The sequence below is a fragment of the Brienomyrus brachyistius genome, chromosome 3, assembly GCF_023856365.1.
Source record: "Brienomyrus brachyistius isolate T26 chromosome 3, BBRACH_0.4, whole genome shotgun sequence".
Taxonomy (NCBI): Eukaryota; Metazoa; Chordata; class Actinopteri; order Osteoglossiformes; family Mormyridae; genus Brienomyrus; species Brienomyrus brachyistius.
In genome coordinates, this window is record NC_064535.1 from 32435662 (window position 1) to 32456214 (window position 20553).

The 20553-nt window shown below is 43.6% G+C and overlaps 2 protein-coding genes across 9 annotated transcripts in view; one reads left to right on the plus strand and one right to left on the minus strand.

Moving 5' to 3' along the window:
- LOC125738425 (SRSF protein kinase 2-like) overlaps nucleotides 1–9276 on the minus strand; it is a 35642-nt gene extending 26366 nt beyond the window's left edge. For 3 of the 5 annotated variants that reach the window (XR_007396835.1, XR_007396834.1, XM_049007339.1), the window contains exons 1-2: nucleotides 9036–9149; nucleotides 8877–8943 (exon numbers count right to left, since the gene is read on the minus strand). Coding sequence is in view for 2 of the 5 variants with exons in the window: in XM_049007339.1 (XP_048863296.1) it covers nucleotides 8877–8943; nucleotides 9036–9057 (89 nt within the window). In the remaining 3 variants the exon portion in view is untranslated. The other 2 variants (XR_007396833.1, XM_049007340.1) reach the window with 2 other exon arrangements.
- An 856-nt stretch (nucleotides 9277–10132) lies between these two features.
- Nucleotides 10133–20245, plus strand: pus7 (pseudouridine synthase 7). Of its 4 annotated transcripts, none has more exons than XM_049008980.1 (17): nucleotides 10133–10212; nucleotides 10936–11271; nucleotides 11382–11466; nucleotides 11620–11736; nucleotides 11905–12049; nucleotides 14045–14062; nucleotides 14721–14832; nucleotides 14916–14993; nucleotides 15074–15202; nucleotides 15312–15437; nucleotides 15528–15589; nucleotides 15719–15879; nucleotides 17725–17851; nucleotides 18357–18458; nucleotides 18568–18697; nucleotides 19430–19521; nucleotides 19675–20245. In XM_049008980.1, the coding sequence occupies exons 2-17, from the start codon at nucleotides 10946–10948 to the stop codon at nucleotides 19809–19811; spliced, it is 1947 nt and encodes a 648-aa protein (XP_048864937.1). In that variant the 5' UTR covers nucleotides 10133–10212; nucleotides 10936–10945; the 3' UTR covers nucleotides 19812–20245. The 4 variants fall into 4 exon arrangements, with proteins under 4 accessions (XP_048864937.1, XP_048864938.1, XP_048864936.1 ...); XM_049008981.1 differs by having other exon boundaries at nucleotides 10169–10231; XM_049008979.1 differs by lacking the exon at nucleotides 10133–10212 and adding an exon at nucleotides 10266–10541.
- Nucleotides 20246–20553: the final 308 nt, after the last annotated feature.

Below are 20553 nucleotides of genomic sequence, written 5' to 3' on the forward strand. Positions count from 1 at the left end.
AAGTGAGGATCAACCAGTATCCCTGAAGGAACTAGTGTTAAAGGTCTTGCTCAATCAGAATCACTCTGCCAGTTATGAGATTTGAACTAACGACCTTCCTATCACAGGCACAGTCATAACCTCACACCAGTTTTACTCCCATTTCTTTGTTCAAAAAGTGTGATTCAGCTGTTGATTGACGAGCCCTGTATGGTTAAGGCCCGACCCACCTGTGCTATACACTTGGAGCCTGAAGCATCCATGAGGCTAGTGCGACTTCAGGCTTAAATGAATCTAGAGCAGGGCAATGCAGGCTAACGCTACCGTGCCCAGCTCCTCAGGCTATGATTGTCCCTGACCTAAACTCTGTACAGGAAAGGGTTTGAGCTGCACATAACACATTACGAATGGCCTGCATGAGCTTTCCCAGTCAAATTTTTGAAAATGTTGATGTTTTTCTGTTTATTATTATATTTGTATAACAGTTCATCTAGGCAATACCAACAAGGCAAGAAGTGTGACATCATGTTCTATTGATTTTTGTAATTTCATTTGACTAAATTTGGTGAATGGAGTTTTGGAACAGGGCAGAATCTGTTTGGTACAGGGTGTTCTATCTGACAAGTTCTGGAGGGCGGAGTTTTGGAACTGGGTGGAACGTGTTTGGGTCAGGCTGGTCTATCTGGCTAAATCTGATGGGTGAAGTTTGGAACAGGCTGCATGTATGGCTGTATGTCCTTGCATTTGTATTGCATGCCAAAAGTAGAACCTACTCCACAGGGTCTGTTACATTTTATGTTTGTTGCATAAATGTGTGACACTTGGTGAGCCATAGAAAACCTCACACTACATACATAATGTGCTAAACCCATTTTCAAAGCCCTTAAGTCAATGTCTTCATGGGGTATTTAATTTAAATGCCTCCATGTTTTTCAGCAGAAAATTCATTTTTCAATTTTACAGAACCAGAACTTTCCCTGGAACATGGGATTTGAACCAGGGACCTTAGTATGGGACAACGTACAAAAAGGGGACTTGAACCAGCATCTGCCAGTCGATGTCCATAACCAATACACCACCTGCCATACCAAGCTCTCAGGATGTCATGGGAACCTGCTTTCATTTTAGAGTGTTACTGCAGAATCAGTCGCATTGGGTTCAGGTTCACGTTGGACTGTTGACTCTGTGCTGTGATTAACTGTTATATGAATACTTAGTCACGTGGGTGTATTTGGACTGGAGGTCTTGGGTATTGCCTGAAAAGTAGAGCTGACATGAAGTATTAACCCCTACCCACCCCTAACCTTAAACATAAGTAACCAAACAAAATACAAGTCTTTGGGCATGTTTTAGTTTTTTGATTGCAGTCACATTTTTTTTTTAATTATTATTAAATTGAATTTCCCTTTGTGGGGACCAAAAAAATGGTCCCCACAATATAAAAAAAAACAAGTTTTTATCACATTCTGGGGATATTTGGTCCCCACACTCTAATGTATAACTGGAAAACACAGATGCAGACACACGCACACACACAGTTTCTATTTACTTAAGTACTTCAGAACTAATATTAAAATGGAGTCAGGTTATAATACAGCAGGCAATGTACCACAAGCAAACAGTAAAGTAAATATGTCATGCTGCTGTGCTACTCTTACCTTCACTCTGCATGTGACTCCGTGTATGCAGGCCATTCCACCAAATCAGTGCATTTCTGTCCCCAGGACATTATATATGTAGCTTTATAATGCATGTCATTATCCAGCAAATGTCCTCATTGCAAATTTAACATACATGTAAAGCAGCAATGAAACCTACCTAGAACACTGAAAAAATGAAGTATGTCACCTGTCCCTACTCACTAATGAGTGAGTCACCTGTCCCGACTCACTACTCGCCTCTCCATGAAATATAATGATGAAAAACCTTGTTTAAAAAAATCGATATTTTTGTGTATTCTTGTGTTTAGGGGTGTCGCTAACAACTGTTTTTCGGTTGATTAATCTAACGACTATTTACCGATTGGTCGATTAATCTAAATGACTGATTTTCCTCCACAAAAATTAAACTGACCATTTAATTTATTTTATTTTGACAACAACATACTGTATGTCACTGCAGGACTTTTGATAATGGACGCCGACTTTTCGGAACTATATGGACATTATGTTCGCTCACAATCCGATATTAGTAGTATGACTAAAATATTAATGGTATGCGTACCCTAATGCTTAATGAATTCGTTTACCGGAGCACGCCACATGCAAGTGTTTAGGTATAGAAGCGAAAATAGCAGTAAAAGAAAGGGACGGCTCAACAGCCGCAAAACAGGAGATATTGTGGTTAAACAAGGTAAAAGACGTTGGTGAGTGCCGGCACTTTGTGCAGTCCGATACTTTTTTTGCTAAATGTCGTTTTCATTTTTATTTCATTTCACTAATTATTTTCTTTAGTGTCCGTTTTCGTTTCAGTTTACGATAACAGGTCTGCAGGGTTGTAGACTCTCAGACGTCTGGCTTGACACACACTTTCAGACACTCACGCTCACGCAAGGAATCTTAAGGTATATCTGTTGTTCCATTATAAATCTGAAATTAGCCACATCGAAAGCTTTGGGGTAGTGTGCAAACCATACAGACTTTTAAAGTAATAAAACTGTTACATATTTATATGCGTGTGTAGACTTATCACGAATTTAAAATCTCACGCCAGACAAAATTGGCAATCCAGGGTCGCAACAAGTACAGCGGGCACGAACTAATTAACCCACTGGGACCGTCAATCAACGTGGAATATACCCAGATATAAGCCTAAACATTTTCTCAAACATGTATTCGATGGAAATTCTTAGGCAGCAGGCAGGCAGGTTTATGGCTTTAATAATGAGTGTGTTTAGCCCCTACAAGGACAAAAAAGCTCTCCGTACTAATGGTAATTTAATAAACACGAACAGACTACAGTTTCGGTGGTTTTGCCTACTAAGGCGGTCATCCAGAATAGCGCCTGTGTGTTTTTTCTTCAGGAGCTCGTGCTTAGTCCTAGTGCGACTGTAGTAAATCATCGAACTTTCTACGATGTGCAAACCATCTTTTTCTTTGGTAGTAATTTAACTTACTCCCATAAGGGATTCATTAAAGATTCGTTTGATATAATGCAGCGTTTTACAAATCATAAAGGGAATTTCTTTAAAATATTTTTTTAAATATTGATGCATTTTCAGCGTCGACGTCATCGACTAATCGTTGCCCGATTGTGTGACAGTATTTTCCATTTATGCTTTAAATACATTTTCATTACATTAAATAAGTAATATGCCAATGAAAATACACATTTTAGTCGTGTCCCCAGGTTTTCACTCAGTTCTGTTACCATAATACATTTATGCCACAAATGGCATGTTCAGCTGGAAATCGCATCATCTCAGTCACCTGATGACCACAGGGAAACCAAAAGTAAGTTCTCTCACTTTCTTTATTGTATTTTTGATGATAGGCGGTGAAACTCGATGTTCCGCCCCGTTACGCAAATTATTTCTGAGATTTAATTTAAAGTTACGTGAAAGTACTCAATGTTAACATCTATTAGGTTTGATGACATGTGGCTTTGGCTCATGAATTTGCCAATTTTGTGATATAACCCAGTCCTGTTACTTTCTGTTCTGTACAACTTGCATGCATTTATAGTGATTTTTTAACATACATATATATTTTAGCACCTACAAAGATATTTAAGCAGATGCGTGAGGGTTTGGTAACAGGATTTAAAAAAATGTAACCATCTTCCATTTAAAAAACTTTAAAAAGTGAAATAAAGTTACCTGAGGTTGACCAGTGCACATTTTGAATTGCTGAATATATGTGTTATTAGATTCAGTGTTGAAAATGATGAAAAAATGAAATTTTGTTTTGAAGATTTATAACAAGCAAATGGCACCAATTAGCGGAACCACCAAAGCACATTCATGTAGGGCTGGGTGATCAAACGATGGTAAATGGACTGCATTTATATAGCGCTTTTCTACTCCTACGAGTACTCAAAGCGCTTCATATTTTATGCCTCCCATTCACACACTCATTCACACACCAGTGGTGGAGGCTGCCATGCAAGGTGCCAACCTGCTCACCAGGAGCAATTCGGGGTTCAGTGTCTTGCTCAAGGACACTTTGACGGGGTCAGGAGGAACCAGGGCTTGAACCTGCAACCCTTCGGTTGCCGAACGATAGCACTACCTCCTGCGCCACCATCTTTCCCCGATAATGATAATTAGCACGATACAATGTTCCTTGATATCAATAGGACAAATACTCCATAAAAGTTTGATATAATTTAAGATCAAACGTATTGCCAGCCACACGCTGCATCACAAAATGGCATCACTTTCTCTGTGACTACTTATCACGATCAGCAAGGCAGCACAAGCATAAACACAGCCACGAAAACGGGGGATTTATTGAACAAATAAGAGAATACAATAGCAGGCAGACAACAGACAAAACCATCGAAACAACACAGCAACTCACCGGGAGAGCAGGTAAGTCCAAAGCAACCCATTCAATAGGGTTAATCCAGCGAGATCCAAAAGGAAAGTCCACAGTAAAATTCAGCCCATGAGAAATCCCAACAGTAATAATCCACAGAAAATAAAGATAAATAAATAAAGAATGCCAGCACAGACGTTTTTTCCACGCTGACTAAAATGAACAGTTTGTCTTCAGGTGTGAAATGCTGTTTGGTAGCTATGGCCAATACGACGCTTCATGAACCACTTGCAATATTTTTTGAGCCCACATGGTGCGTCTGGTTTCCGTCTGGGCATGATTTGAGCCCTTTTTTAAACAGAGAGCAGCATCTAATGGGGTCAGAAACCATGCAGAGCAAATGGCTCCGAACACGTCATATTGGGCACCGCTACTGTTTCGCAAGTGTTTGTCACGTTCTGACGATAAAGAATAGTTTTGAATTACAATTAACCATCGGGTTTCTTCAACATTAATGCAGGAGTAAAAATCAGCCTTTAAACTGGAAAGAAAAAATGATTTGACATTTATTGTGATAATTATCGATATTGACTGATAGAAACATTTTTATAGTGAGAAGATTTTTGGTCATATCGCCCAGCTCCACCTTTATGATGGATCACACAAACCCCTCTGCCTACAGACACCCAAGGTAACGAAACCCAGATGTCCCTGATTGGTTTGATTACCACGTTACAGTGAAACAGGGTCAGCTAGTCAGATTTGGGAAGAGTGACCTTTGAGGTGTACTTGAGTGGCCATAGGTCAGATGCAGTGAGGCCAGGGTTTAAGTTTTGCTGTTGCTTCACACCTCCAAAGTTGTGGGTTCAAATCCTAGCCATGCTTTATGTGTGTGTTTGTATGTTCTCCTTGTGCTAGGTGGATTCCTCCCGTAGTCCAAGGACATGCAGTTAGGCTGTGGAGTCTCTAAACTGTGTGTGACAGTATGTGCGCTGTAATGGCCTGGCATGCCAGGGCTGGCTGGGATTAGCTCTAGACTCCCCAACAACCCTAACCATTACATCGTTTATTTAATTTAATAAAAAGGTAAATTAATAAAATAACAATTATATATCTGAGCATAGTTGATACTGAGTATGTGCTGACTTGTATGTTTAACAGAAGATTAGATTGTTACTTTTTATATATACTTTTAAAAGTGTGATTCATTTAAGATATATACAAAACAAACAGTTGGCCAACTACACAAACTACTTATGCATGAATTATCCATATTACACAGAGAAATAGCATTCCAGTCTTACGATCAGACAGAATGACTTGACCTAATTTTACCTCAAAATCCTTACTTTATGTCAGAAAACAGCTGAAGCTAAAGTGCATTTATTTGAGAATGGCTAGAAAATTGTAAAAGTTTTGAAAAGCTCCCTGAAACCATTTTCTATGGCCCAGTTCTTGATTTTCACTTATAACTGGAAGTCTACAAATCTGGGAAATCATTTGTTGCTTCATAAAATACTCTTTCAAATAAATCAAGGCATGTTTTTAATAGCCCCTGCCGCTATAGGGTCACGGTACCATACTGGTGTGCTGCAGTATGATATGGTTTTAACCATAATTCACCACTTTATCTGTGGATTATTCTATATTTCGGCAATTCAATTACAAAAACGGGCACCTATAAACATTTTGCCATCACTATTTCACATTCCTTTTCTCATTTTTTTTCGCTCGTAGCCCAGAGACCCACAAAAAATTGGGGAAAATATCCAAAATCTAATCCAGGGCAAGAACTGAATCCATCATGCAACAAAGTTACAAATCATATTAATGCATTATGCTTCTATAGTGTTTATATACAGAACTATTCAAAAGTCTGTTTAAGTGACCTTCATGGAATAAAACTAGGATTTTATGTCTGTCAAAGTGTGTTAGCTTAGCCCCTGCAAAAGTGACCCCAGTATTTGCAATAACCATGCAATACAGCCATATATTTGTTGGCTGAGCCACTAGCATACCAGGCTTGGCTAATCAATATGTCATCTATTTATTTAATCCATCCATCCATCCATTTTCCAAACCGCTTTTTCCTACTGGGTCACGGGGGGTCTGGAGTCTATCCCGGAAGCAATGGGCACGAGGCAGGGGACAACCCAGGATGGGGGGCCAGCCCATCACAGGGCACACTCACACACCATTCACTCACACATGCACTCCTATGGGCAATTTAGTAAGTCCAGACAGCCTCAGCATGTTTTTGGACTGCGGGGGGAAACCGGAGTACTCAGAGGAAACCCCACGACGACATGGGGAGAACATGCAAACTCCACACAAATGTGACCCAGGCGGAGACTTGAACCTGGGTACCAGAGGCGTGAGGCAACAGTGCTAACCACTGCACCACCATGCCGCCCCTTATTTAGTTTATGAATAAAGTTAATTAATGGAAAGCGCTGGTGGTAACATGTAATACAAATATATATATATATATTTGTGTTTGTGTGTGTATAAATCAATGTGTGTGTGTGTGTATGTGTGATATAATGTACAGAAGTAGGCAAAGGTCACTAAGCTCAAAAAAACATTATGACTCCAGCTATACAAAATATTATCCTAATTTATATAGAGATCACACCCATAATCCATTTCTACACGCAGCCACTCCCCTCACTATTCACCCATATTACAGCTAAACCCATGGCCACCATATCTTCACATACACTGTTCACATGTGGGCAGAGGCCACACCCCCAACCCTTGTATGGAACACACCCATTTCCTGCATGTGCATTCAGATATAGACCACTCCCACATCCCAATAACCACACCTTTCCCAGCCATACCTACTATTTACACTATGTTCATTTCTAGAAACAGTGTTATTCAGCATGCACTGTGTGCTGGTGGGTGTTCTTTCAGGGGTCTTTTTTCAAAGTCAGAAAGCCCTCCACCTCCTATCGCACAGAATCCCCTAGAGGCAGCTGGAATGTCAGCATAGAAAACAGTGTCGCACAAAGACTGATTCAGGCTCAAAGTGCATTGTATTAGTATGACTCATATTGGGGGAAAAAAAAACAGAATGAATATTTAAGTCCTCCTTGCATTTAATTAATTCTCATATCCATGGCAAAATAACAATCTTCTACCAAAACTCCAAACCTGCATTATGCATTGTAAATTTTTAAATGTGTTTTTAGGCATAGTTAATATTTACCCCCTGCCTGCTCCCTCAGAACGCACCCACGCATCCAAGCCAGCCCAGCCTGAATTGGGCGGTTGCATTGTCCACTGGGCTGCACCCACAGACCAAAACAGACTCTGCATGTCATTATTTGACATACACACATGGTGGAGGCAGAGGTTGATCGTAACTCCCCTGTTACATCTGTCCTGGGGGCATCTTATAATCAGAAGGGGTATTAAGTGTAGCAGAAATATGCAGTATTCAACAGGCAGAGACATGTTAGTGATCTAAATCAACACTACACTTTGCAAACAACCCTACAGTAGACATTCATTCCAGTACTATTTGTGATTAAGCTAATGACCCCTCGGAGTATCTTTAATGTTAAGTTGCACTGTTGTTGTCCAGCATGTAAGAAATCGGTCATTGTGTTACACACACTAAAATCAGCAGAAGTTAATAGTACTATTTATGTCACCAGATAAAAAAAAGTGTCCGTGTTCATACCGGCATCTTATCACCGACTTGTCCCAGCTACGGAGCGATTCCAGCAAGGTCCTAAGGACTACTTGGCGGACTAGGGTTAGCCCCTGATCACCGTGGAAGATTCCAGTATGTTCTGCCCCACACCTAGAGCAATGCCTCTGCAAAAGCCGTGACGGCGGTCTCATAATACCGAACCCAGGGGGCCGAGTCGGTCTTCCCCTGGAAGGTTAGGGAGCCTCGGCGATCGCACGGCCAAAACCCGCAAATACGCTTTTCTGTACATTAGATAACCGGCTTTTTGCGTGACACTTGGAAGCGGCCACCTCCGCCGATAACCGTTAGCGCCGCTACTGAGGAGCAGCGCGGTCGCATGTGCCAAACATTGTTTACTTTAAAAAAAAAGCACAACCGTAAGATAACCACAGTGTGGAAGCGAAAAGCTGTTTGTAACACAAACAGCGGATTTCCCTACCAGTGAGCTTTCGACATGCATGAAGCACTGAGATTACGAAACTGGATCGCGGAGTCCACTTCCTTGGGGACAGTGAAGCGTCGCCAGCGGAAGCCTAGGTCTCCGCACCGACAGAAATGAGGGACGTTCTGCCGACCCGCAAACCCTCCCACCCCGCGATCCTTCATGGGGTCTTTTGGAGCGATGCTGTCAGCAGGAACGCCGCGGGTTGCAGGGACCACTGTGATGTAGGGAGCGCGCATACAGACACGCGTCTGCCGGGACTTCGCCCGATTACCTGCGATGATGGAGCGCCTTGTCTTTTTTCCCTTTCGGCCTCCTCTTTCGGGCCTGGATGGCCATCACTACGAAGGAGATGATCATAATTCAGCAGAAAGATCCGCAACAGACACACAGATAATGAGACTCACATGTTACATTGGCTTATCAAACATACCGGTCCGAAGCATCATTTCCATACAAAAACGCACAAATACCAACAAAATTTGCCTTCTCCTCTCTGTGTTTACAGGGAAGAAATATAGTCTGCAGCAAATAATCTTTCAAGTATTTAAATTAGTCTGGGTACCTTTGCGGGAGCTCATGTTATCTTCCTTCCCTGAACGGCAGCAGCTGCTCGGCACCAGCCGGTCTATCTCTCTCTCCTCTCTCACTCACACCGGATCTGTAAGCCTTATGGCCACTAGGGGGCGCGTGATATCAAAAGCACGGACCCCGACTGCAACCGCTCACAGGCGACAACACCGCTTTGCATCTGCATGTGAGGAGGGAAGCTCGTCCAGACAGGTGAACAAGCCCTTTAAGGAGACAGCTGGATATGCCCCACATGCGACACATTCGCAAGACCTTTTCGGAAGTAAAGGACGAAGAAGTATGCAGCAATCGTCAGTATTCAGAAAGTACAAAGTTACTTACAGAATACTTTGAAATATAATTTATTAATCTTAAACGCAAAGCATCATATAATCTCGCAATATCGCAGTTAATGACAGTGGTCATGATAAGAAGTGCATATACATACGAACATACACACACGCAGTGGTTCGTTTGGAAGCACAAGCCCCCCCCCCCCCCCCAACCCAAGCCAATCAAATTATGCTCCAATTTATTTTTTAGAAAAATAATCGAGTCCCACCGCACATGGGATTACATTCAAAGATCACTCTGTCTCATAAATTCATTAATCAATCCACCAATATTTCTGTAACGAGACTTTTTTTTTCGAGTACTGTTTATTAGTCATTCACTGTTGTCGCGCACCCTAGACTCGATTACATTGATTTGATCCTTTGCTCATCTAGTGTTAAATTTTATTTAATTATTATAATAGTTCCTCTAACGCAGATAATTATGTAGAACTGATTTTAATCCTGAAATTACTACAAATAATGAAACCTCTTTTTATATCTTCTGACACTGTAAAAAAAAAAAGAAAAGAAAAAAGGAAAAGCTATTTAATTTAAGATTTAATCTTACGATCGTGTATGATGACTGACAGATATGAGAGCGATTGAGATGGAAGCATGGGCGGGCCTCTTACTTGTTACTGCTTCCGGGAGGAGCGGCGCACGTGCTTCCTGGGAAACGTTTGGTTAGTTCGCACTGAGGAGCAGGTGAGATGTTAATGAGATGGTTAGTCCAGTTATTGTCAGTATGTCACTTTTATACATTGACAACATAGCCGAAATTAGTGCAAGCCACAAAGAACGGCGAGCTGTCTTTTGAGGGTAACGTGTAAACCTAAGAGTGCGAGTGGGTAGCTAAACAGTTAACCTACGGCATCGCGAATGCTATGCGAAGTTACCTCCTGATCGTTGCCGTAATTCCGTAGGAGTCAGGGATGGCACCGGTATAGTCAGCTATGCACAAAATTGCCACTCCATGAACGCATTTATGTGGTTTGCCGTTTCCCTGGATGACTAAGTCCTCGGTAAAACGCAAGGTAGACCATTGTCTTGATCTGGTCTTGGACTTGTGTGATATCCGTGTTAAAATAACTTGCTTCATTAAACTCCTGCGTGGAATAAAGAACGGCAATATGCATTGAGAAGCGTGTGTTTAAGTTAAGATGATTATCGTAAGATCCTAGTTGATATGACATGGATTTGAGTTTTACTGCTGGTAAAACAGTGTAATGCACTGGCTGTTAGTCTTTCGAACCGTAGAAGATTTATTTGGTGCACCTCAAAGGATCCTTACTATAGTACAGCATTCACTTGACTACCAGACAGCAGTCAGTCACTTTTCCTTTAAATGGCACCTTGTTCCTGTGTGGTACTTGCAGAACATCAGAAGGACATTCTCTCTGTTCCTCATCATTGCTCCATTCCTTCTAGAGTTGTGTTCATGGAAACATCAGAGCCTACTGTGCTCAGCCCTGGAGGGGAGAAGAGGGCCTGCCCAGAGGAGGAGCTGGCCCATCCCATCAAGAGACCCCGTATCCAGGGAAAGGAGGGAAAAAACGGAGGGGGTGGCTCACAGCTTTCCTTGGATTTGGAGGAGAATGATAGGGAGGAAGATGAGGAAGAGGAGTTGGTGGAAGGAGTGGAAGAGGAGGAGGGAGATGGGGAGACGTTTGCTGACATGATGAAGCACGGCCTGACAGAACAGGATGTGGGAATCTTAAAATTTGTCAGTGACCATGAAGGCTTCTCTGGGATCCTGAAGGAGAGGTCAGTGATGTCACCTTTTTGTTTTTATCTTGGTGTGTGTGAAGGAAGTTCTTTTTTCCACCTCACGATGATTGACGTGTGTCCATGTGTATGTGCCATTGGACACTCAGGTACTCTGACTTCGTCGTGCATGAGATTAACAAAGATGGGATGGTTGTACGGCTTAATGACCTGACGATCCCGGCTGAGGAGCAGGTAAGCTGGTTGGGGTGAAGGATTTGTTGAGAGCTTTTGGCATCTTTGACGAAATATGGTTGACTAGAATGGAGATGAATCATTTTAATATAGTGGTTTGTATGGACAGTGTGTGTTGGTGATGCAGTAACAGGTTCCCCCCTCCCCATCCAGGAAGTGCCCCAAACAGAATCAGAAGAGGTCCAGGTCCAGGTCCTTACAGAAGAACAGAAGAAACAGCTAGAGGAGCTTCAGCTTTTCAAGAACAAAGAGGCTAGCGTGCTGATAGAGGTGAGTGTGGCCCGGTGCCGTGTTCCAGCACACAGCTGTGCAGTCATGGTGTTCCCAGCTTAGCCTCCAGAGCCCTCATCCTGGTGCTGTCATCATAGCCTGTGGTGGCTGTGCCCTGGTGGACTTGGTTACTGTGGTTACAGTAAGCCTCCCTCTGTGGCTGCACAGGTGATGGAGGACACGAAAGAGAGGCGTACCCAGCTCCACAAAGCAGTGAAAACCCTGTTCCCAGGCCTGGAGACCAAGACAGAGGAGAGAGACGGACGCAAGTTCATTGTCGCTTACCACGCCGCGGGAAAGACAGCCCTCGCAGGTACCACGCCGCCAATCTCGGAGTGGGGAGGGGGATGTCCATTAAGCGTAGCATGTCAAACTGGATGAAATCAGATTATTGTAGTGTCATAGACCAGGTGCACCTAGCAGATATACAGCAATGAAATGTAGAAGGCAGGGCTGGTGAACCTCTCAAATCACGTTACTCTTAAAGGGGCAGTTCACGTGAAAACTGGGAAAAACATGAATGTTTTAGAGGGACTGTTATGCTGTCTATCCATCTAGGTTGTTCTGCTGGGAGTTGCCTTGTGTTGGAGATCTTGGCTGTAGTAAAGTTGGCCTTCTCTCTAATATAATAGGTGGGAATGATGGGGGAAAATTCAACAGCCATGTCTCTTACCAGAAATCATGACCCAGATACTGAAGTTAACTCACATACTTTATAGTTAGCAGGTTAGTGTAGGAACTATACTCCACACACCAATCATATAACTTTCTCCGAACATACGAGCACATGCACCTCGGCGGTATCTTCTGTGCAGTAATATGACTGGTGTGTGGAGTTCGGTAGAAGAAAATAGTTCCTACATTAAACTGCTCACTACGAAGTCTGTGGGTTATCTTCAGTAACCGGGTCAAGATTTCTTGTAAGAGACAGAGCTGTTGAATTTTTCTAGAGTGTTTTCTTTTTGACGCTTTAAACACAGCAGAAAGAATTCCGTTCAGTTCCATTATATTTGCGAGAAGCCTGACTACGGCCAATATCTTCAAAACTAGGCAACTCCCAGAACAACCAATCTGGGATAGATGGCACTAAAGCCTATCTAAAACATATCTTTTTCAGTTTAGGGGTAAACTGGCCCTTTACTGTAAACATTTGGTGTGCCTAATCAAAGCTAGGAAACTGAGATTTGACCATGAGTCCTCTGGAATTTTATCTGGATTTTTCCTGATATATTAATAATGCTGATTTTTAATCCGACTTTAGTCATTTCTATGTACTGTCACTCAACTCTAACGCAGATGCATGGTCTTCAACACCATTAAGGTCATGGTTGGCAAATTGATGTTGCATGACCTGCGCTGTTAAGCTGCACTTTCTCACTGCATGTGACCCTGGTCAGCTTTCTTCTGCCCTGCCCTGCCTGCTCAGTGCATGTGGAAGCCTGATGTTTGCATGACACTGTTGAAGATCCAGATTAAATCCACTCCCCTTCCACTAGTGCGGCCGGTCGTGGTACTCCTCATATCTGGATCATAACCTTTCTGCAGACTGAAGGCTGTGTTGAGCCGGAGGTGTCTGATGCAGCTGGGAAGAGAGGTCCCTGAACTAGTCTGGTCCGTGCTCCAGCTGTGCTGCTTGAGACCACTTGCTAGAGCAGTATTTTCCAACCCGGTCCTCGAGGACCCCCAGACATTCCATATGGGGGACCCAAGAACCGGGTTGGGAAATACTGGGCTAGAGTATCAGTGAGAACTACACAGGCAAACTAGCGTAAGGTTGGTCATCTAACTGGTCTTCATACATGCTGAACCAGCCACTCTGCACTTGAATTGCCAATCTTTTTTGATCACAAGCGGTCATCTCACTCTGGACCTTATGTCCCTGGAAACTAGGAACAGCATGTGCTGTTCTTGGGTTGGGCATCGCCTCATTGATGTTTCACCGAGCTTTTTGTGCTATACCGAAAATCAGCAGTGATTCCCCCAGTGTTCAAGCGCTCATTTTCCCGGAACCTGTTGTTCAGATGTCAAATTCTATCCCCCCCTTGCCGAGTTGCTGGGATCAGCAGTTTCTCTCCGGTTTCCTGTGCCAACCATAGATGGATATAGAGGAGCTCCTTCAGAGAAACATGGACTCTAGGGATTTTCTTTGCCTAAGGGCAGCACGGGAAAGCTTGGCTCCTGCCAACCACCCCATGCCCTGCATGCGGACCGATCCGCCCCGCCTCCCGCCTCTAGGCCTCTGATCATCTTTAGTAATACTTTTCTTGTCCCTCCCCCCTTCCCCTTCCTTGCTCTTCTGTGCGGACAGCGGTCAGAACCGCGGCAGGTAAGTGCGTCGCATCCACTCTGCACCCAAAGGTAAAGAGAGAACTAGGGAAGTAGTGTTGGGACACCTTTATTTTTGGTGTCTCTCTGACCTTGAGCATTAAGTGGGTTGATTTCTCCCGCTTCTGTTTTGGTACGCTTTACATGCCTTTTTCTTGCTCCTGTTCACATCCCCAAATGGAACTTGCTAGTTGACTTAATTTCCAGGGGTTGGAGAAACGGACACTCTGTTTCCTTCCTAATTGTTTACCCAGTGTTTTTTTTTCCGCTTCTCAACAAGGACGAAAGGTGACTTTCAGGTGTTTGTCATTTAGGATGAACTTTAAGCTGATCACATGATCCTGGCTTACATACAAGCGAGGAAGCTGAGTTTCTTCCAAGGTTTTTTTTTTTTTTTTCTTCTTCTCCATTCATGTCGACCTGTATGCACCCTGCAGTGAGAGGTGTTAGCCATAGGCAGTTTTTGCTGATAGGCAGTGGTCAGACTGCCTTTGTATTGCAGTGCATGTCATGAATTTCACGTCAGTACCAGGTGAGATGTAGATGTTATTGCCTGGGCAGAGTGTGATGATGGGCTGGTTCCTTGTTCCCTGGCACCCTGGCAGCTCAACACCCTGTCTGCTCTGCCCCTTTCTGCCCTTGCCCCCAACCCCTGGAAGCCCCTAGGAAACACTCATGGCCCAAGAGCCGGGGCAGTTTCTGTCACTGTGTGCTATACAAGGAGAACAAGGACACCATGGATGCCATCAATGTGCTCTCAAAGTTCCTCAGGTTTGAGACCTCGGCACCCTAATTATCAAAAGTATCCAATCACTGATAGGGTATGCAAATAACATGCTGTTTTTTCCCCACAGAGTTAGACCAAATGTGTTCTCCTACATGGGCACCAAGGATAAGAGAGCCATAACTGTTCAGGAGATTGCCGTTCTCAGGTGAGTCCTTCCTTCACATTCACGTTCGTGTCTGAGTGTGCAAGAGCAAGTTGGCCATCTTGCGGCATCTGCCTTTTTAGGATCAGTGCTGAACGGATCGCCCACCTCAACAAGTGCCTGATTAACTTCAAGCTGGGCAACTTCTCCTACAAGAAGCACCCTCTGAAACTGGGGGAGCTGCAGGGCAACCACTTCACCGTGGTGATCAGGTCAGTGTGCGGGATGCAGGCTGAAGAGGCTCCATACCACCCTTCCCCGGAGGCCCCAACGGTGGCTCCCCAACTAATGCGGGACTCTCTGTAATCATTGTTTTCCCAGGAACATCTCAGGGACAGATGAGCAGGTGCTACAAGCCATGACCTCTCTCAGGAATACTGGCTTCATTAACTACTACGGTATGCAGCGTTTTGGCACCACCGCTGTCCCCACCTACCAGGTGGGCAGGTAAGCTGGGGCCCATCGTGGTCTGCTGATGCAGGGGTGGGACCCAGGTTGATGGGCACATGACTCTTTTTTTCTTTGTCTCTCAACCAGGGCCATCTTGCAGAACAACTGGACAGAAGTGATGGATCTGATCCTGAAGCCACGTCCTGGAGGTATGCCGCTTGCGGCGATGGTGACTGGCCTCGGATGGGTAGTTTGTCACACCCTTCTTGTCGACGTAGGGAAAGGGGCAGGCATTTGTGAGGAATGTAGAGGTTTTATCCATGCCCTCCCCCCGCCAGCGGAAAAGGGCTACCTGGTGCGCTGCCGGGAGGAGTGGGCGAGGTCGCAGGACCCGGAGGAGGCGCTGAAGAAGCTGCCTGTGAAGCGCTGCGTGGAGGGCCAGCTGTTGCGGGGCTTGGCCAAGTATGGCAAGAAGAACATTGTCACGGCCTTTGGACTGGTGAGGACTGATATCTGAAAGCTGCTCTTAACCACACAAGAGAACAGTCCTGTTGTTATGGAAATGAACCCTAGGACCCAGAGCTGGTTTCTGGCTCTGGAACATAGTGTTTAAAACAGTATTTTCCATACGTGGATTACTCATTTAGCCAGATGTAATTGTTGACGATTTGGCATGATCCTGGATCTGTAGGTTTTTCAAAACTCTTGTTGGATGTGTTGTCATGGCAGCACATCCGAATTCTCAAACCTGCTCCAGGCAGGTTTGTTCTACGTAAACAAGGATCAGCTCACACATTTAATCAGTGTCTGTGCAAGGAAATCCGTTCAGTCATGGCCTCGCCATTCGTGGATGAGCGATCAATTGCAAACAGTGCACAGATAATAAGAAGGGAATTTCAAATTGAGAGGGTTTTGCGCGATCGGCAAGATCCTTTATTGTTGCTGCATGATATTCTTTTCAAAAGATACCTCTTTAGCCGAGATGGAATATTATATCTTAAAGATTCATTAGCTCCATACAGTGGCCCAACTAGACGAAGTTGGGCTCTCACAGCCACACAAACAGTGTGCATTTCCTTGAGATATTTTGCATTCAGCACTCTTTTGTATACTGTAGGTGATGCGAAAACACATCAGGCAATTCGCAATAGTTTTTCTTGGACACAATATATATATATATGAATGAAATGTCGTGTTTGTACTTCACTTTAAGTTGTTCCCATGTCCTGCATGATTGTGCTTGTATTTAATCTGTAATTATGACAAAATAATAATGAAACATTGGAAATGTAATACTATATTCAAGTGATAAATACAATACCTAAAAACTACTTACACATTTAATTTGTCGGACACTTTTTGCCGGCCGTCTTTTCTGGTTTGGGCCGTTTGATGCGTTTCCTTTAGTACATATTAAATATTTGAATTCGTCATACCCCTCTAATGAAAGGTCCCTCTCAAATTGCGTGAAAAATTGCTCTGTTTTTTGACATTTTGTGGAAGTCAATGAGAGGCTTGCCGATCAAGTTTTCTAGACTCGATATATATGGGCTTTTCAAGCGGTGCGGGCTTGTGCAGTCATCTCAGATGAATGGATCCAGCTAGACTAATCTACTACACAGTTGCGCTTGGAAAAACCAACTTATCTCAGATGAAATTCACCAGCGTTAACTCATGCAAGATGATGTATCTGATCTGGATTAAAGGTGCCTGATTTGAGGCCCTGGAAAGAAACCACCATTGTATTTATGGAGGTGTTCAGCTGAAATAGCTTCCAGAGGAATTCTGAACCCTTTCACGCTCATGAAGGTTTGTTGAGCAATAACGATCATAAAAATATCCAGTGTCATGGACAGCATTGAGTGTGTCACCGCAAGGGTGAAACTGTTTGCTACACATCTGTACATCTAGATATATGTGGCACATCTGTTTACTCGTCTATAGTACGTCTGTATATTTGTCCTTCTGTATAGCAATATAGAATATCTGTATACCTACCAAGCTTATCTGTATATGATTAATGCTAATTTATCCCCATCACTTTCACTGCCCTTATCTGCTTTACTTATTTGTACATAATCTGTACATCTGTACATAACTATTCCCACCTCTGTATATACTCTAAATTGTATATACTCTTAAGCGTACAAATTGTACATACTGCACTTATTGCGCTTGCTACTCTCTGCACTTCTGATTTAGATGCTAAACTGTATTTCGTTGCCCTGCATTTATACTTGTGTAATGACAATAAAGTTGAATCGAATCGAATCTAATCTAATCTAAAACTGTGGTATGCAAGTGTAGCATGTCAGTCAGGCCTCTGCTTATGACCCTGTCTCAGATCCCTCGCAACAACCGGCTGATGTACATCCACAGCTACCAGAGCTATGTATGGAACACGATGGTGAGCCGGCGCGTGCAGGACTTCGGCCAGAAGGCTGTGAAGGGAGATCTGGTGCTCAGAGGAGGTGAGCCGAATGATGGCCCTATTTGGAGGTCCCAATCATTTGCATTCAAGGATTGATAAAGAAGTGCAGATTGATACTGTAGAGGAATTGAAAACCTAGGCTATACTGTACACTGTGACTGAGCATGGGTGTCATTGATTTGGGTTCATTATGAGAATGGGCATGTGGTAACCAAAGTTCTATCCTAGGTGGCTCCTTGGGTAGTCAAACTGACTCCCTAGGCTCTCTAGAAGTGTTTCCAAACACAGTTTTCAGGGATTTCCAGGCAATCTACATTTTTGGTCCCTATCAACTCCCTGCCACAGTCCACATATTTTTTCTGGGATGTGGGAGGGAGCAAAAATGTGGACTCTGTGGAGTTACCCAAGGACCGGGTTGGGAAACACTGCTCTGTAGTACGTTGCTGATAAGTCCCAACTGGATCTTCATGAGGAGCTTTCATAATTGAAGGGAGGGTATGGTCATACCCAAACCACACTAACAGCCCTGCCATGTCTCCTCTCAGGGACAGCACATGTCCTATCTGAAGAAGAAGCTGAGAAACACACCATCCATGACGTGGTGATGCCCCTGCCTGGGTTTGATGTCATTTACCCCACACACCATAGTGAGTTCCCCATTCCCTTCTGTAGTGTTGCACCCCATAATTAAGGGCACTGCCTTCAGTCTTCACATGTCGTTACCTGTCACTACTTGTTGGGTGTTTCCTCCTGCAGTTGGTCAGGCCTACAAAGACATGCTGGCCTCTGATGACCTGGACATCAACAACATGAGGCACAAGATCCGAGATTACTCACTAGCAGGGGCCTACCGACGCATCCTCATCCGACCCCGGGATGTCAGCTGGTCAGTGCCCATCAATGCTGTAGTGACAGCATTCTGCCAATAGGGTGTTATCTCTAAATTGGCATCTGGTACTTGCTGCAGTTATTTAGATTTGTAAGTGTTATTAAGGTTATGTAAATTTTCTCAACACGTCCTATCATCAGGCACCTCTTACCAATGTATAGAAACTTTTAAAATCTACTCAAGCATAAAATCACCCTGATGTGGGCCTATAGTCACAGTGTAGGAACTATTAATCTGAAACATTTGTGAGTCAGAAATGGCTTGAGTTGAGGTTTCCATGTAGGCCAACTATTATCCTAGACAAATTCCAGTGTTTGATGTCACAAGCCAACGTTCAGCAGTGGTGAGCTATCACTGGCAAAAAAGGCACTTTAGTTTCAGTTTAGACAGTCTGCATCAATATTAAGTTGCAGACCTTTCAGTGAAGTGATTGATTTCACTTAACCTCAAATCTTACATGTAATTCAGCACATATAAATCAGTTAATATTCATGAATCAGCATGGTACTGAAACCTGTATGATTCCAGTAATCGGTGAGTTTGAGCTGGAGAATGTCTTTTAGTCTCCTTCAAAGGGCTTTCATGGCTCTTTCAGTTTTTCTTGACCTCTAGTCCTCCACATAGCAAGAGAAAGGGGAGGCGGAAGAAGAATTTGTCAGTCTGCCCAGTGAGCTCTTATCCACCATTAACAGTAAAGTGCTGTGTTTCCACCCTGTCCCACCCTTACAGGGAGGTGAGTCATTACGACGACCCCAGAATCCCGCTGGTGCATACAGATGTGGAGAAGCTGGAGGGCAAACCTCCCCCTGTGTTCCCCAAAGGTCAGCTCCAAGGTCACCCTGTGATGTTCACATGAGTACTTATAATTTACACCACTATTCACATGAGTACCCACTGCGCAATGTGTTACCCCTCCATAAACAATCTGCCTATTCATGGGTTTGAGTTCTGAGATATTTGTGGTTCTGCTGCAGAAGGGAAGTACAGGGCCCTCCGTATGGAGTTCTCCCTTCCGTCCTCAACCTACGCCACCATGGCCATCAGGGAGGTGCTGAAGATGGACACGAGTATCAAAAACCAGACGCAGCTCAACACCACCTGGCTGAACTGAGACTGCACAGCTGCAAGGGGATATTCTGTGGGCTCTGGACTTTGTGTGCTGTTGTACAGGGTTGTGTGTGCTGTCCCCAGGGGAATCTCATAAGGGGAACAGGCTGCTCGTGTTCACACAGACCTTTTGCAGTTTTTTTTTTTTAAGTTTCATTTAATTGTATTTTAAAGCTTGTCAGAATTTAATTCCAAGATGAATAGCTTCAGTAACTAGGGCATTAAGTGAGTCTGAGGTCATTGTCCTCACCCTTGGTGCTCTGAACATTCTCTTGCAGATGAAGGCTGGAGACGCTCCAGTGGTCCCCAGTATCTTTAACTTTTGGCCAGGTTGTTAAATTGCTAAGGAGCATACTATTAACCCTGCCGTTAATATGACCTGTATGGCTTTGTTCCCCTAAAGTGACCTTTCTTAAATAAAGCTGCCATATCACTGTACCTGACCCAGCTTTATTTAAACCTTAAGTAACTCCATGTGTTGTGGTATTATTGATTTTACGGTACCTTTAGTAACAACGAGGAGAACACTTGTATGGGAAGATACTCTGCATTATTTCAGTTTGAAAGGATGAATCAAAAGCCCTTCAGTGTCCAAGTTGTAGAATAGGGCCTATTTCTAGGAAACTCTGATTTGACTTGGTTACAATCCAGTCTCATACACATAGACACAAATTAGGTATCATACCTTCGTAGGGAGTATCCACTGATTCCTATCAGCAAAACCCTATTCCCAACTATGACAACCT

Coding starts and splice junctions, on each gene's coding strand:
- pus7 (XM_049008980.1), top strand. CDS start 10,946: ATGGAAACATCAGAGCCTACTGTGCTCAGCCCTGGAGGGGAGAAGAGG. Junction 14,994..15,073: donor CAGGAGATTGCCGTTCTCAG/GTGAGTCCTTCC, acceptor CTGCCTTTTTAG/GATCAGTGCTGAACGGATCG. Junction 15,880..17,724: donor TTGTCACGGCCTTTGGACTG/GTGAGGACTGAT, acceptor ACCCTGTCTCAG/ATCCCTCGCAACAACCGGCT.